General features: G+C 39.9%; 2 protein-coding genes across 2 annotated transcripts; both read right to left on the bottom strand.

Moving 5' to 3' along the window:
- Nucleotides 1–456: 456 nt before the first annotated feature.
- Nucleotides 457–5,726, bottom strand: LOC112900361 (U3 small nucleolar ribonucleoprotein protein MPP10). The gene is made up of 13 exons (XM_025969191.1): nucleotides 5,499–5,726; nucleotides 4,146–4,859; nucleotides 3,772–3,830; nucleotides 3,133–3,262; nucleotides 2,936–3,046; nucleotides 2,679–2,816; nucleotides 2,447–2,515; nucleotides 2,322–2,363; nucleotides 2,167–2,235; nucleotides 1,428–1,499; nucleotides 1,291–1,344; nucleotides 1,070–1,211; nucleotides 457–905 (listed from the first exon to the last, which is right to left on the bottom strand). Exons 1-13 carry the CDS (start codon nucleotides 5,535–5,537, stop codon nucleotides 895–897), a joined length of 1,650 nt encoding a protein of 549 aa, XP_025824976.1. The 5' UTR covers nucleotides 5,538–5,726; the 3' UTR covers nucleotides 457–894.
- Nucleotides 5,727–11,075: 5,349 nt separating this feature from the next.
- On the bottom strand, nucleotides 11,076–15,670 carry LOC112900544 (replication protein A 70 kDa DNA-binding subunit B-like). The gene is made up of 11 exons (XM_025969398.1): nucleotides 15,538–15,670; nucleotides 15,347–15,449; nucleotides 15,123–15,253; nucleotides 14,962–15,043; nucleotides 14,752–14,875; nucleotides 14,516–14,670; nucleotides 14,332–14,405; nucleotides 13,916–14,217; nucleotides 13,720–13,829; nucleotides 13,526–13,630; nucleotides 11,076–11,184 (listed from the first exon to the last, which is right to left on the bottom strand). The coding sequence occupies exons 1-11, from the start codon at nucleotides 15,668–15,670 to the stop codon at nucleotides 11,076–11,078; spliced, it is 1,428 nt and encodes a 475-aa protein (XP_025825183.1).
- Nucleotides 15,671–15,994: the final 324 nt, after the last annotated feature.

Genomic DNA, 15,994 nt, shown 5'->3' with positions numbered 1-15,994 from the left:
TCGATCAGCACGCCTTGTTTCTCGACGATATAGATTAACTTGCACGAAATGAAGCAGCAAATAGAAGAGTAGACCCCTCCCTCTATCTTCTCAGTAAAGAAAATGCTGTTCTTGGTGGCGGATAGATGCTTTTGAGAAGCTACACTTCACTTTGTCCAATTGCTTTTTGCTGAGGAAACGATCATGTTCAAATGTTTTCAAATATTTTTAATGCCACAATGCATGTATCAATGTCAAAAAAAAAAAATAGAACTACGATAATTCTAACTCGACCAGCAAAATTAACATTTCAGACACTATTATGCTTCATTATTCAAGTTTAGCTACAGGATATACATTTCGAATTCAGGCATCAATTTTCTTCACAGGGAATTCATTGTTACAGCACAGATTGCCTAACTTTGCCTAGGGTTAGTTTGTCATTTTTCTTGCCGCAAAAGTTTGGCAAGACTAAGGTAGTACGTTTAGCCACCATACTCAAGAATGTGTGGCAAAATTAGTAGACAAGCAAACACGCCCTTAGTACAAACTACGAAGTCACCGTAATGTGAACTTTCTGAAATTCCAGTATCATCTTACTTTCTGAAAGTTCACTCACTATCAGCATACTTTCCAAAATTTCACTACCAGCTTCCTAAAGAGCTCCAAAACACACTCCCACCAGCAACCTCACAATTACACCTCAGCAAGTCAAAACGCTTGCACTTTCGTAACCATGTGAGAAGCAAGCACAGACTATAGTAAGGAGTACAATCAGCATTGGAAATCTGTAGTTACCGCTCTTGGACCCCTTTCCAACTCAATATATGGTAACTTAGGACAGACAGTGGCATGCAGGCAGTCCTTGCTTCACAAACATTGAGTCTAATCTTTCTGCAACTTGGCTGGCCCCTCCTAGTGTGATCCTGCATTTTGAAAGAAACAGGAAACAAAAACCATTTTTATGCTCAATTTGAACAGATGACTGAGCAAGCTAAACACATTTCTCTATATTTGGAGGTTCTTAACAAAAGCCATATAGTGAAAGAGAGCCAAAAATCCTTTCACTGAAAGGCCTAGGAAAAAATACCAGCATATCTTCTTTTCTTGTTGGCTCTTCTTCTTTTGCGCTCAGCCTGTGTAAGTTCCCCCTCTTCCTTAATATCGCCTTTTCCTTCAAATATTTCTTCAGGAGCTAGCATCGCAGCATCAGAAACAGCTACAGGGGCAATCTGCAAGATAGAGATCGTGTCACTGCACGAAATGTTATGATAGAGAGACATCACAGGAAAAAGTGAAGGGTTTTTGTACCTCTTCCATTGCTAAGGCTGGCACATTAGCTTGTACAGACATATCTTCGATGACCTGAATAGACCGTACTTCACATCATACGGCGAAAACACTTGAGCAAAAAAGAGTGCAAACATGAATTTTGAAGATATCCTTACCGGCTTTGGAGCAAAGTGGAAATGTGATAGCGCATCCAACTTCAAGCATATCCTCTTAAATAAAGTATTTGCCTTGGTGGACACAAAGTTAGTCATTATCAGTACACATCACTTAGCTAACATTGAATCATGTGGCAATCAAGAATATAATCACAACAGAAAAATACACACAGCATCAACAAATTGATTGAACAAAAATGTAAACATGAGATCAAGTTGGCTAATGTACAAATTCCACCCCTAAATAATGTTCAATGTAAAGCACCAAGTTTATATGTATATAACTATATGTGCTTGTAGAAACACAATGTAGTAAAATAATCCAATTCTTCTCATTTATCAAAACAAGTAATTCTGAAATCTCCTCAAAACGGTCCAATAGCTCAACTATAATTGATTGGCAAGTTCATGGCCAATCACTCTTGCCAACAGCCCAGCAGCTAATTTCTTTATATTAAGAAAATCATCTTGCATACTACCACAAAGCCAAACTACAAATATAGATAGTGATATCAAAATACACAAAAGAGTATAAGAACTTATTAAGGAAGATGAGAATAGTAACATCTGCCATGATTCACAGACAGACAAGACACTGAAAGACTGTTCTTTCAGAGACATTTGCTTTCAGAACAATATAAATGTAGTATTAGGTTGCAAATAACAAGACTAACATTATTTTCAAAACAGATAAACCTAACTCCCCTTGTATTCTTGTGAGGACTGAATATTTACTCACCTCTTTCTTTAGTTCATCTGAAATAGATAGAGGGGCAGGTGTAATGCCTGCTTTTTGTGCATAATCATCCTGGAAGAATGAAAAAAAGAATTAATTGATTTAATGCTTATCTTAAATCTGTTTGGATATTAAACAAAAAAATTGACAATGCGAACCTCATACAGTTCAGCAAGACCCTTTTTGCTCTTACTTTCATCCTGTTCGAACAATATTGACCATAGTAAGATATCAATAGCACAGTTATCTAATGGCTACCTTGTAAGAATTCTAGTTACCATACCAGTTCCTTATGCTCCTTGGGAGCTTTAGATGGAATGAGAGAAGGCTTCTCAACATCATCAAAATGACCCTGTAAGAAACCAGGAAACCAAATCTAAATACTAATAACGGAAACATAACAAGTGATCTCAAAGTAGTCCTCAAGAGTTTACTAGTGCAACTAGTAAGACTACACTACCATAGCTGAAGCTGAAAATGATGGACAGGACCAAAAGGCAAAACACAGCAAGTACCTCTGCAATTCTTTTCTTTATCATCTCTTCAAGATAAGTTGTGATTTCCTCAGTGATTACTGGGGCAGGTCTTACATTGTGCTCAAAATCAAGGTCCACTTCTAGGGCGCTGTTTTTGGGCCTGCTTGAAGCAGTAACCTACAAATAGCTATTTAGTTAATTTAAAATTGAAATGATAATAAATTATTATCAACAGGATGTCATAAGTTAGAAATATGCATAGTTAAAAATAGAACAAAACGCATTCTGTTTATTACCTCTCCATGCATGGTCCAAGTACCAGGTTCAAGATTAGCTTTCTCCATTTGCTCTATTTTAGCATGCATCTTCAGACGCTCCTTTTCATGGGTTGAGAGACCCTGTTCTTCCTGTAGAAAGGGAAAACATTGGCAATCTAGTATATGTGTATATAGTTCAACTAAAACAAGACAGGTATATCTGGTGTGGGACCAACATTTCCATCATCGATCTCACTGCCACCAAGTTCAGTTTCGTGTGCTTCATCCTTGAATTGAACTTTCTTTGTGGAACCAACTCTCTGATTGACTTGCTGGTTATGGCCTTTCATAAAAAAATCCTTGTACCTGAAAAGACCCTTTGATGTTCAGATTACAATGCCAAATGCTATTGTATCCGCAAATGCGTACCTGTTACTACAGTAGCTACACTTTGTTAAATTTGTGCAATCTAAGGAAATTTACAAAGGTTTGCTAAAATATATGTACACTAAGAACGAAAATTAGATACTTCTGCTTCTGTTCTGCACCTTCGTAAGCTATTAAAATCAAGAGGAGCCAGATATCTAGTATGTTTCATTGCATGAAATAAAAATCTATCACGCAAGTCCGGTCAGGCATATAGAGCATAAGAAACGATAAGGTAGCAAAGAAATATGAAGCATCATTCAATCCAAATCAAAGTCACTCCCATTTATATAAGTTTTTTACAAAGTTTCTCAAAAGTGATGTCACGACAGTGCAACTAAAATTAGTATAGCCCAGTATATAAATGTTCAATGTTTTTCAATTGTGTAATAAAAAATGATTTGCACTTATCGCAGTAGCATACTTGATAATTAGCATAAAAGACTTACATTATACCTCCACTGTCTTCTCCTTCGCCCTCTTCATCGTCATCCTCAAAATCTTCCAACTACAGTTAAACAACATCAGTAGAACAGAAGAAAAATATCTGGATTAATACAGTTACATAAAAATTAAAGTACTGAACATTGTAAATGCCAAAAGAAGACAGTAATTCATGCAGGAAAATCTCTGAAAAATTGTATTATTGCTGACTGTTCTGAGCTCTAGATGCTGAGTTACTTCCCCTTTCACATCTAACAGAAAATATGGCTTCAACTCCTGAGATATTGCCTACTCTAGTTCTATTTCATTATTTTCTCTACAAGAACATAAGTTTATCATTATCTTGCTACAATTGTGAGAGTGACAAGGAAATCCTTACATCCAATTGGCCTTCATCATCATCTTCATCCTCATCGTCATCCTCATCTCTGTCCTCACCCTCATCATCACTCTCCTCCATCCAGTTTTTTGTTGCCTTCTTCTCTCCTTGGTTGGCACCGCCGCCATACTCCTCTTCATCCCCCTTAACCAGAAACTCCGCCATCTCATCTATCTTCAGGAACTGGTCTTCCAAACCTTTCAAATTCCCTCTTATCCTCTCCTCCTCCTCCTCCTCCTCCTCACCGTCATCCAAATCGTCATCGTCTCCCAAATCATCATTGTCATCTATCTCCTCCAGCTCCTTCAACCCATCCATTTCACTATCCTGTCTGTCCTCTGGCTGCTCCTCCTCAGCATCAGCAGGCGTCTCCACAGGAAGAGCTGCCTTTGGTTGCGATGGGGGCTGCTGCTCGAGGTGACGGAGTTGGCGGCGCAAGTGGGGGAGGATTGGACGAGCAAGCAGCTCGATCTGGGACCAAATCTGCTCGGCATCAAAGGCCGCGTCCACAAGGAGGGTGGGGAGCGGGGGCGGCTGCGCAGGGGAGAGCGGTGCCAGCGAGGAGTAGATGCGCTGTGAGGCCGCGCGGGCGGCGGCGGCGAGGTCCGTGGACGGGGCGAGGAAGAGAGCTGGGTCTGCATCCTGTAGTAGCTGCAGCGCGGACTCACCCTTCTCTGCGGCCTCCCTGTGGGCGAAAGCTGTCTCACAGGTGTTCTGCAAATAGGACAGACAATGTTAAGGAACAATGAAATGTGTACGATCATATTGTAATTCATAGTATAAAAGACATCAGAAACTGTGTGCCTTCGTATGGATGGGCCATGCCTAAAGATGAGTCGTGCCATAGCTAACAAAATGTGCCATCATTTCATGAACATTGACAAGGGATTATCCAACACATGAACAAGGGTTGGATAACAAGCCAGCTCGGCTCGGCTCGATATCTTAAGGAGCAGAAAAGTCTGCTTGGCTCATCTCGGTCCAGCTCACGAGCCAAACGCTAAGATATGACCTCCGAGGTAATATATACAGCCATACAGCCTACAGGTGATTCAAGTCACACTCATAATCAAACAAAAAAAATATTGGCATGACATATGGTTTCATACTTTCAGAATCATAATTAAATTAAATCTATCACAGGTGATAGTTCCATGATTCATCAATCATCGTACATGTGACAGCTCTCTTTCCTCTTGCTACCTTGCACGTATGTTACACGGACACGGATACGCCGATACGTTTCATCATTTTTTAAGAATAAATAAATGATGATTGATGAATAATGGAGGGAAAATAATGGGAAGAAAGAAATCTTTCCAGATGAACACTGATCGAGAACGGGAAACTCACTGGAGATTCGTCACGGAAGAAATCAGTCCGGAGGTTCATCGCGGGTGGACGGACGGCAGCTGGCGGCGCTCGTGCTGCAGCGTGTCGGGTGTCGGCGCTCCCTCTTGCCAGTGCCTCGTTGCCGGCGAGCGGCAGCGCTCCTGCGGAAGGGCGAGCGCTGGGCGGCGGCGCTCCTGCGGAAGGGCGAGCGCTGGCGGCGGCTGTGTGCGTGCTAGGGCGTCGCCGCGTCGGGTGGATAGATAGGAGCCCGATGGCTGCTTAGTGGGCTGGGCCGTATCCAAAAGAACGTCCAGATACATGTCCGGCCCACGTCTCGAAGGCGTATCGACGCCGTATCGCGGGGCCTCTCAGCTTTTATCACCTACTTGTTCAAGTGTTTGCCGTGCTCGCGCATGCTGTGCATGCTCGTGCGTTGCTACAGGCAGCAAAATGATTTTACAGTAATAAATATTTTGTTAGAAATACATAATATTTTGATCTTTATTAATATCCACACGCAATTATATAAATAATAATTTTTCGTATTAGCATGCATCGCTGCCTCCTGCCGCCGACTCGTTAGGCTCGAAGAATATTACCATGGCATAACAAAAGTTGGATGTCGAAGCAGGCCAAAACACCTAGGTCTTAATTGATTTGCTTTCCCTTAAAAATATTTCAACTTGTTATTAGCTTCAAGTACTATTTACAGATTGTGGTTCCTAATAAGCTAAGATAAAAATATGTATAGAATCGCACCATGTCAAATCATGTATTATTCTAAATAGTAGCCATAGTGATGGGAGAACTCTCAAAGCAAAAATTCATCGTATCAAAGGACGGCGTATGTTTTTTCTAGCAAGCAAATGTTACTTACGCAGAACATCATTATATGTCGGAGTTGTCTGATGCTGAGAGTTCTCAGTCGGTCGTTCCACCTCAATCGGGACGCATGGCTATACTAGCGAACGAGCAGGACTTTGCATGTTTGCAGGAGTTTTGTGCGTGGGATTAAGATCGAGAGTATCTTCAAGTACCAGCCCCCACGTTGAGTAGCTTGGAACGTGTATTAGTAGTCTCTCCAGTTATCGTAGTAAGCTTGTTAGTCATCGATGTACAAAGTTAAGTAGTATGTGATGGTGAGCGTTTGGTGTGAAAAATATCCTTGTGGCTTGTATGTGGTCTGTACCGGTTTGAACAATCGTTGTAAAAATTATCCTATAACCCGAACTATGAATGTTATCTAGTGGTTGTTGCCTAAGTTTGTGTGTTGCTGCTATTCTGATAATTTGCGCCAGGATAGTGACCGGATCTAGAGTATTCTCAGAACTACGTGCTGGCAAAAATTGAGCATTTTTGGACATATGTATTGGGAGATACAATTTTTTAATGCTCGCAGACTGAAAAGTTCAGGAACGCGCAGGAATTTGTTTATTAAGTTTAGGCTCGGTTAGAATCTGTTTTGGCCCTGGAGTTAACTACGAAAGTTGTTGCAAATTTTGAGTAGATGCTCACAGTTTATTTATTGGCTGCTACTGGTGCAAACAGTAGACAGTTCAGCATAATGCTTGAAATTCAGCATTTACTCATGTATCTAGTATTAGTTTCTATCATGATTACTTATTTTGATCAAGATAATGGAACAGATCATGGTTAAATTGCAGAATGGTGGGTACTCGCAGCAGCCCCTCTGATCCCAATGGTTCTGGGGATCCGCCGCCGCCTCCCTGTTTGGTTGAGGCAATTGCGGCTATGTTGTCGGGGTGCGACGAGGAGACGGCACTCCTCCGTCAGCTCGTTCAGCAGGGCGCTCCGCAGGGGCAAGGAAATTGCAATCACCATCGGCCACCTGTAGCTGGGTATCAGGAATTCTTGGGTACACAACCTCCGCTTTTCAGCAAGGCAGATGAGCCACTAGAGGCTACCAAGTTCACGTTGTATACAAGGCTTCGTTCGCAGCTCAGCAACTTAGGGGGTCCTGCACGCACATGGTGGGACAATCATAACGCCATGATGCCTGCTGGCCACCATGCCACTTGGGCCGAGTTTAAAGAAGCACTAGAACATTTGGCGGGCGTTGCGCGCCCTATCATGGCAATAATAGAAAATTATAAAATTGGAACTGAAATATTTCATTTTGATGCAATACTTTTTAGTTTGAACTTATACATAGATAAGCCAAAGTTGTGATACTGGAATGTGAGATGTTCTAATGCAGTTAACATTTTCAAAGCAGAAACACTTTTCTTATTTTCTCAAAATATAAACAATCTCTTTATGGCTATTATTTTGAAAATGTTCTTCTAGATATTGCAATATGTCTGGTTATGGTCAGAATATAAAGCAAAGATTAGGCACACCATATCTATATAGCAGTCATAATTTTTCTACATAAAATGGGCTTATGCACTCCATTACTTGTTAACTTAAATTACACACTCAACCAGTGCAAAAACATATTAACTTTTAATTACAATCTTTTCCTAAGAATGCAACCCAAGCTAAAGCAGGAGACTGCCGGCAATACCCATCAAATGATTGTAATAATTTGCCTCGTCCTTTGGTTATGGTAAGTCTAGCACATCAGCCATTGACGATGATTCTTCATCATCAAGCTTCTTAACAGCAACAAGCAGAATGCCTCTCTATGTTGCTTTCCTAAATGTACCCTGAAAAGTGAAGCGAAAACATATGAGATCTCTAGAGATATATTGGTAATCCACCTTTTTTCGATCTTCAGTGCACTGAACACCACACAAATACCCAAAAAAGAACAGAGGCGGCAATTGAGCTCAGTGAGACAAACATCTTTGAATCCGCATACAGTTCAATTTTGTTGTAAGTGGTGTTAAATCTTTTTGGCAAACTGTAGCTCAAACATTCTTCAGAATAGAGAAGGGAATTGAGTTCAGTGAGGTTATTGTTGTTTTCTTTCATTATTTGCAACTGAAGAATATACATCCATTGTCCCTAATAAAAATCAATCATGCTGAAATTAGCAAATCAAGGCACAACCAACAGATTGACTCAGGAAAAATTAGTAGAAAAACAAAACAAGATGTGATGACACCACACACCTTCGATGGTGGGACTTGCAAGCGATTCGCCCTGACATCAAAGCGATATTTGAGGCTCCGCATGAAACACATTGCAGAACTTTAGAAGACTGACAATTTTGACTGCATTCTGTTTTGCTAAGTTCAATATAACTTTATGTTACAGTTAGAATGCTCATAGAATATTTCACTGCTTGCAAAACACTACAAATAATTTAAAACACATACTTACCCAAGAAAAAAGAATATATACATGAAACATGCTTAAATACTGTCAGTAGAGAGCAAGAGCATAAACGCTTGAAAGGTAAGCAATCTATCACAGTTGTACGCCATTATCTTGTCTCTCAATGCATGTTTTAATATCTGCAAAAATATAAATCAGTTGGGTTAATCCAGCTCTAATGTATCATTGTACAGCTAACAATTCCAAAGGTTCCCAAGGGGAAAAGAATCCATCCGAGAATGTTAGGCTTCTTACCAACAAATTGAATCAATTCCAAGTCCTTCCAATCCTTGCCAATCTGAGAAGGATTCCCACTCTCATCGATCAACAATTTCATGGCTAGTTGGCAATCAAACACACACTCATGAGAATCATCACCATTTCGATAGCAGTAGCATTATGCTGGGCATCTCAAACTTACATCAGGCCAACACATATTCATTCAGATCTCCCACAAGTCAGAATACAACTCATTTGTGGGCACAACCGTTCGAAGGAAGCTTAGGTATACAGAATTTCTACATCTTGACCAAAGAAAAGCAAGTTGTTAACTTCCTGAATTTTTGAACTTATTCCAGGATAGCTAAATCTCAAGTCTTGTTACCAGTTACTATTGATTGCGTGCAGCACCTATTTCATAAAAGGCTGAGCAAATAGCAGCCATGCAATCATACTGAGATCTAACTAAACATATGCCCAGATTAGATACTCTTGTAGCAATTAAAATGATAAAATCTGTCATCAATTTTTCAAGTACAAGGTCAATCATTCAGGTCACAATCTCATGACCAACTAATTAACTTATCAAATGATAACTGAACCAAGTCACTGTGTGCAATGGAGGGAAGAGATGGGAGAAGACGGACCTTGGGTTGTCAGTGAGACGATAGGATGAATCCCCAAGCAGTTCCTAGGCAAGCAGCAATAGACTTTAAATTTTGAAGGAAACTGATAAGGTACGCAGCAACTGAACGATCAGAACATAGCAAGAAAGGAGTACTTATGACTCACCTTGCACTATATAACATTTTGCTATAAGGTCAGCAGGTAATCAGCAATGTAAACTACGTTCAGAATAGCCTTCATCCGAATGAGAAATTAGAAAGATAGAAAAAAAAACATTCAGATAATGGATACAAGAAAAGAAGTCAATGTAAAGAGATAAAGAAAAACAGACGGCAATATGTTTTGGAACAGAGGAGTTTATGTTTGCATCAACAGCAAACATACAAAAAAAGAAGTCAATATTTGAGAAGTTCAACTTCTAATTAGTTATTTTGACATATAAATAGCCAGTCAGAATAGAGTCTTTTCATAAGCTGTCAAGGAAGTGTTTTCTTACTTCTCAAACATATTGCCTTTTCATTCCTGAAAGGTGGGAAATGTCTCCCCACATGTACTTGTGACCACATGATCTATCTGGATCGTTCATCTCGTCTACATGAGATGCCTTCCAACCGTTGATTTTCTCACTTACCCCAGATTCTCTCAGCTATCTATGATTCTTTCAACCATCTCGAACTGTTGATTTCAAAATGGATGGCTATGATAGGCCATGCGGCCATAAGTGCATGTGAAAAATCCATGTTCCCTGGGAGGTGGCATCAGTCCACAAAGCAAAGTTTGGACTGATATTGCTAAATATTCTTAAAAAAATGTCTTCCAATTGTTAAAACATAGCATAGAAGATTCGAATTCAACTAAGTCAAAAAAGGACAGATTTTAATATTTTCAATCAACAACAATCAATTACATCAAGTATCAATAGGAAATTTGGGTAAAATTATTATCTACTAAGAAAACAATGGAAAAGATGATTGAAAGAGAGAAGACCAGATGAATCACCTCACTAATAGCTGGAGCTTATTTGAAAGACTAAACGATTTCCCAGGTTACTACCAAAGGAAGGTACAGTCAATCAAAGGGCATTGTGTGCAAACAAGGGTCTTGATTCAGCCATTTAAGATGTACACTAAAAAGCTAGAGTATCAGTACTGAAACCCCCAAAAGCAATGCTTGATATTTCTACAGACTTTCTAAGTAAAGTGTTTCCAGAGGAAAACTTCATTACAAAACCTAATCTAACAGAAGATGTGGAAAATAATACAGCCACATATGCACATAGGAGCAAAGCAGTCCTGAAGTTTCATGAGAGGGGTACGGAGCCAAAGACATGAGAAAAGAATACAGCATAAATTACAAGATTATGGCATGGGTGCCAATTGAAGCTATAAGAGCCAATGTCGTAGATTTAGCATCACCAATTTCGTTGTCGTTACAAATTCAAAAGCACTCCAATGTTTGATGGAATTACCATTAGCCAACCATGAAGGAAACGACAGCCTTGGCCTCAGTCTCTGCGGTAGCAGACTCCATGCCAATGCTGAAGATTCTCTGTCCTATCATTGAAGATAATTTGTAGTACCTGTAAATCAAATATAAACTGTTAGTTTAAATATTTACGTCACTACGTGTTTCAATAACACTTGAGACAACTAAATTGCTCAAACGCAACATAATATGAGCACAGAAATAAATGTATATAAAAAAGAAGTCTAGCTTCACCATTGCCTCAGGGAATGATTTCTGTCTAAATGGCATCCTTTAGGACCGTTTTCATTTCATGAGTTGATATGATTAGAATTCAAGGTGGTCACCAAAAGACCAGAAAAAGCAAATAACAGCACATTATTAGTTCAGAGAGCATATCAGTCAGGCAGCAGAATATTACAGCAGTATTAATGGAAGTCGTATGCCTTACAGTGACTACCAAGTCCAATAGGCATGAAGAAAATGGATTAAAGAAATATCAGAAGGCGATCATAAGTTTCTATTTACATGTGCATAAGCGGCAACAACAATATTTAGACTACATTGCAACCTGTAAGGCTGTTCAGAGTAGTGACTGAAAAGCAAGCACCAACACAGTAAATTAGTTTTTTGATACTACCAACAAAAGAGGGCCTATATGGGCGCATATAAGACGTTATGTTCTCAAAATACAAGCATTGTTACAGTAGCAAGTGCGCTGGACAGCGTGTTCGTAGCAGCAGATGAACACGTGTTACTTGCTTTCAGATCAAACACAAAAGGATGGCGGCCTTTCGCTTAATCCCACTCCTAGTCCAGATGAATATCCATTGCAGTCTATCCATATGAACATAAAAGCATGACACAAAAGTAGGACGATCCCTGTTCCGGTTAGGCGTCACCTTTGGCTGGGCTGTACAGAAAAAAGAGGCCATCAGGGATAATTCAATCAATAATAGAGGATAGTAAGGGCAAAGCATAATAACATACTGAAACTAATTTTTCATTACGTTGATTTACTTCTAGCATTTTCAAAAGCCTATTCTTGATGAGTATGTAGAAACGCCTTTCAAATAGGGATATCAAAAAAAAATATTAGAGCAAGGACTTAGCTAAACTCAGTGAGAATCTCTGAGACAATAAAGCAACAGCTAAAAGGTTATGCATGTCACTTGAAGATTATTAACTGGAAACTTTCATCTAGGACTTAGCTAAACCCAAAGAGAATCTCTTAGAAAATATAGGACCACTAAAAGGTTATGCACATCACAAAACATTTCCATTTATTTAATGTACTCCTTTTATTCTTTTCCATAGTAGTTTCAACAAAACTTTCAAGTAATATAGGAAAAGAGGTCATCACATTACTTAGGCATAGGACAGACTATCCAAGATCCAGATATAGAAGAACAGCCTAAATTCCAAAGCATAAATAGGCACAATGCAATAATCAGCTAGTTATATTATAAGGGTTAAACGTGGTATAGTAAATGAATAGGTAAAATGACTGAAATGTAAACACATTTAGACAAGGATGACCATATAGTCCCCATTTGTATTCACAACTGGCAGCATCAGCAACAGAACAGCTAAAATGCTACCGAGCGCTGCATGTTTCCACACTGCACCGCCAGAAATAATCAAACTTTGAACGCAAACCGACAAAAATGCAAGGCACAAGAATCCCCACTTTTCTGCAACGTATTTCTGCAGGAAGCACTGCCACCAGGCACAGAAACAAACAGGCCTATAACTTGTAGTGGCAGGCGACATACCACCTCATCTTCATGGTCCTTTAAGTAAACAGAGTAACGCACCAGCCTGTCATTTATTTTTCCATTGTTTTTAAGTCTAAATGATGCCTGGAATTGTGTGTTGGGTGGACTGTGGATCAGGCAAGCATGATTCAGACTGCTTGCTTCCCTGAAACTGTATCGTATCAGTTCTGATGTAATTCTAATCTACAGAACAAAAAACTCTGAATTTAAAGGTTGTGTGCAGGTAGCCACACATTCAGACAGGCAGTTTTAGCGATGTCAGGAAAGCTATTTTTCCATTGTTTTTAAGCCTAAAGAGGATTTATTACCATGGCGTGGGCATGGCAGCACATTCTGCATTCAATGAAATAAATCTTGTGCAATCCAAGCTGGTTCCTTTGCATTGTGATCGACACCACACACATCAAAACAAATTCCTCACGGTACACAATTATAAGTTAATCCTGATTGCAAGCAAGAGCCATACATTTTAAAGATACCTATATCCTGAGAGAGCCACACAAAATTAGAGGTACGTGGCTGTAAGCTGGCAAACAAATACTAGGCCAAGTCGGAACTGCATCCACATTCTAGTGATTAACTTGTTAATGTATTGGATACCAGGCCAGATTGCATACATTGTACATTTTTTAGCCATATTCACAATGCAATATCAATTAAGCAGAGAGTGGGAGATACCTAGGCCCAGTAGGGGGAGCAGCAGAATCATCCCCACTGTCATTCTTGCCACCATCATCCAAAACAATCTTCCTTGCAGTTTTTCTCTCGAGTGATGCACGGTTTCTAGAACCATTATTCTATCCCTTAGTGATGCACAAAATTATGTGGTATGAACTGAAATAACTAAAGGAATCAAACAATGTTGCGCTGACCTTTTCTTAGTTGTGCTTTGCTGCGCTTCAGGCGTTGAATAAGTTGGTACAATCAGTGACTGCGTAACAGGGCCCTCACTTGGAAGGCGGTTGTCCTTGTCCTGCACTGCCTGTAATTTTGTACATGAGATTTTGACAAGAGTAAGTCTTGAAGTAAAACATGTGTTTGCACATCAGGCTGCGAGAACTATTCTACCTTATTCTTATCAGATTTTGTGCTGCTCCGTGGTGTAGTTGGTAGCTCAGTGTCAGGCATCACGGTCTTAGAAGGTGTGGTGCTTGATGCATGAGTAGCCTGTGATCTGGCTGATGGTGAAGGTAAAGTGAAGTCAGAGCCCTTTTCTGGTGTGCACTCTACACTGCTGCCTGCATGGTGTGAGAGCATAGCTGACGATGACTGTGACCCAACCGGCGTTAGTGGAACAGGATTACTATCGTCAATCTCCGCAACAATGGTATTGACCTGGAAAGAGACATTGCCAGAAGAAATTGTATTATCTGTGAAGCAAACATTGAACGTGAAAACCTTTTCCAATAGCCTAGTGATCTCGTCAGGGATAAATCCAGGCGGATTATTGGCAATGAGAGCATCGACTGTCTTTTTTATGATACGTTGCGCTATGCGTCCAAACATGACAAACTCAGTGTCACCAGTCTCGTCCCCAGCAATGATGACCAGTTTGTACCTGCAGTGAGAGAATCAATTAGCAAAAGTTGTATACGTCTAATTTGCTTGTGAAGAAGATAAGCTCTAGACGAAAAAAATGGATGGTAGTGTAGCAAGTATGATCTGTACCTTGGGGTAGGCGCACCAATGGTGCTACATGTTGGATTAGAGCATTTGTAGGTGTTGCCATGAGGCCTAGTTGTTCTGAAACATTTCTTGCACGACTCATACCACCATGACTTATCAATCTTCATTATCTTTACTGTAACCAACCACTCTACTTTCTGTAAAATATACAAGGAAAGTAAGCAGCCTTATGTAGCCAGCTAGGTCTATCGTTTCGAATGTGGTGTCAGAGGAATGACCTTGTTCTTGAAGGGGTGAAGATACTTGATATCAGATACTTTCTTGTGTTCTGCAATAGAAGTTCTGGGCTCACTGTATTTTACCTGTGGAGCGAGTGCAACTGGTTGGTGCACGCTTTTCATGCTGGTAAGAAAAGAGGTTAATTGTTAGTTAGTATATAGACAAATGCTGCTAGTGAGTATCAATAATGCCTTAGATGGGTACATGACCTGGCAATAAGGTTTTTTGCTTCAGGGACATCAGGATTTATATACCACTTGCATGATGAGCCGCCAGACAATGAGATGGTTCCTGAAACAGCAAGGAACGGTTTTAAGCATAGTGGTACAACACTTGCCACTATACAGTTGTTAGATATACATACCAGCACCAGCATAGCCCCTCACAAGAGTGCCAACAAATATTACAATTTGTGGTGAATGCTGTCCATCCTTATGAAGTTGTTCAGCTGGGAATGAAGTGGCTCGCTCACCCCAAAGCGTGACGTCCAGAGAAGCACCACTGCTCATGTGAAATTGCAGTCACACAATATTATACAAACATAGGTGCAGAATTTACTGCCATGCAAAATAGAATAAAGCATGTAAAACTAACCTTTCATCACATACTGTCACAGTTCTTTTCATGGTATCAACTTGCTGGGATCTTGGCCGTAATGGCAAAGCATCCGAGATCTTTGTGACTGCGCCAAGTACATCTAATATGGAGAACAGCAATGCATGAGAAGCTTTTTATTTGTTTTTGAGCTGCACACATGTAGAATGTATTGGCCTATGGAATCTTACCTGTAAAGTACTCTTTGTTATCCAAAACTGATGGGAGCTTCTCTATGGGAGTAAGGGAGTAGGTGAATTCTAGGAAAGCTGGTGGAATCTCAACAACCTCATCCACTGTAGTCCATCTTGTGAAGCTGATCATAATATTGTTTTGAACTGGTTTATAAAGTCGGTTCGCCTTTTTAACTTGGAAAAAGGAATGATTGTAAACTCTTCCTTCCTTTAATAAAGGTTTGAATTTTTCAGGGAGAGGCGGGTAGATTTGTGCATGAATGCTATTTCCCTGTATAGATTAATCAGAGTTAGCATATGTTGTAGAACGAGTCAGTAAGATCAGTTAGTACAAGAATATGTTCATATATGCTAAGTTTCTGACAAATAAGAAAACAAAACGAGGATAAGGTTTGTGACCATTAGGCTAAAATAGTGATGATGTGGTAGATGCATGGCCATAAAGCCTGCTTTG

Source organism: Panicum hallii, chromosome 7, assembly GCF_002211085.1.
Source record: "Panicum hallii strain FIL2 chromosome 7, PHallii_v3.1, whole genome shotgun sequence".
Classification (NCBI taxonomy): Eukaryota; Viridiplantae; Streptophyta; class Magnoliopsida; order Poales; family Poaceae; genus Panicum; species Panicum hallii.
The sequence above is the reverse complement of the archived record's forward strand: the minus strand, read 5'-3'. Positions and strand labels throughout refer to the sequence as shown.

Coding starts and splice junctions, on each gene's coding strand:
- LOC112900361 (XM_025969191.1), bottom strand. CDS start 5,537: ATGAACCTCCGGACTGATTTCTTCCGTGACGAATCTCCA. Junction 3,263..3,771: donor GAAGACAGTGGAGGTATAAT/GTAAGTCTTTTA, acceptor GGGTCTTTTCAG/GTACAAGGATTTTTTTATGA. Junction 1,212..1,290: donor CAGCCTTAGCAATGGAAGAG/GTACAAAAACCC, acceptor TCTATCTTGCAG/ATTGCCCCTGTAGCTGTTTC.
- LOC112900544 (XM_025969398.1), bottom strand. CDS start 15,670: ATGATCAGCTTCACAAGATGGACTACAGTGGATGAGGTTGTTGAGATT. Junction 15,450..15,537: donor TAACAAAGAGTACTTTACAG/GTAAGATTCCAT, acceptor TCTCCATATTAG/ATGTACTTGGCGCAGTCACA. Junction 11,185..13,525: donor GCTCCCCCTACTGGGCCTAG/GTATCTCCCACT, acceptor TTTGATTTACAG/GTACTACAAATTATCTTCAA.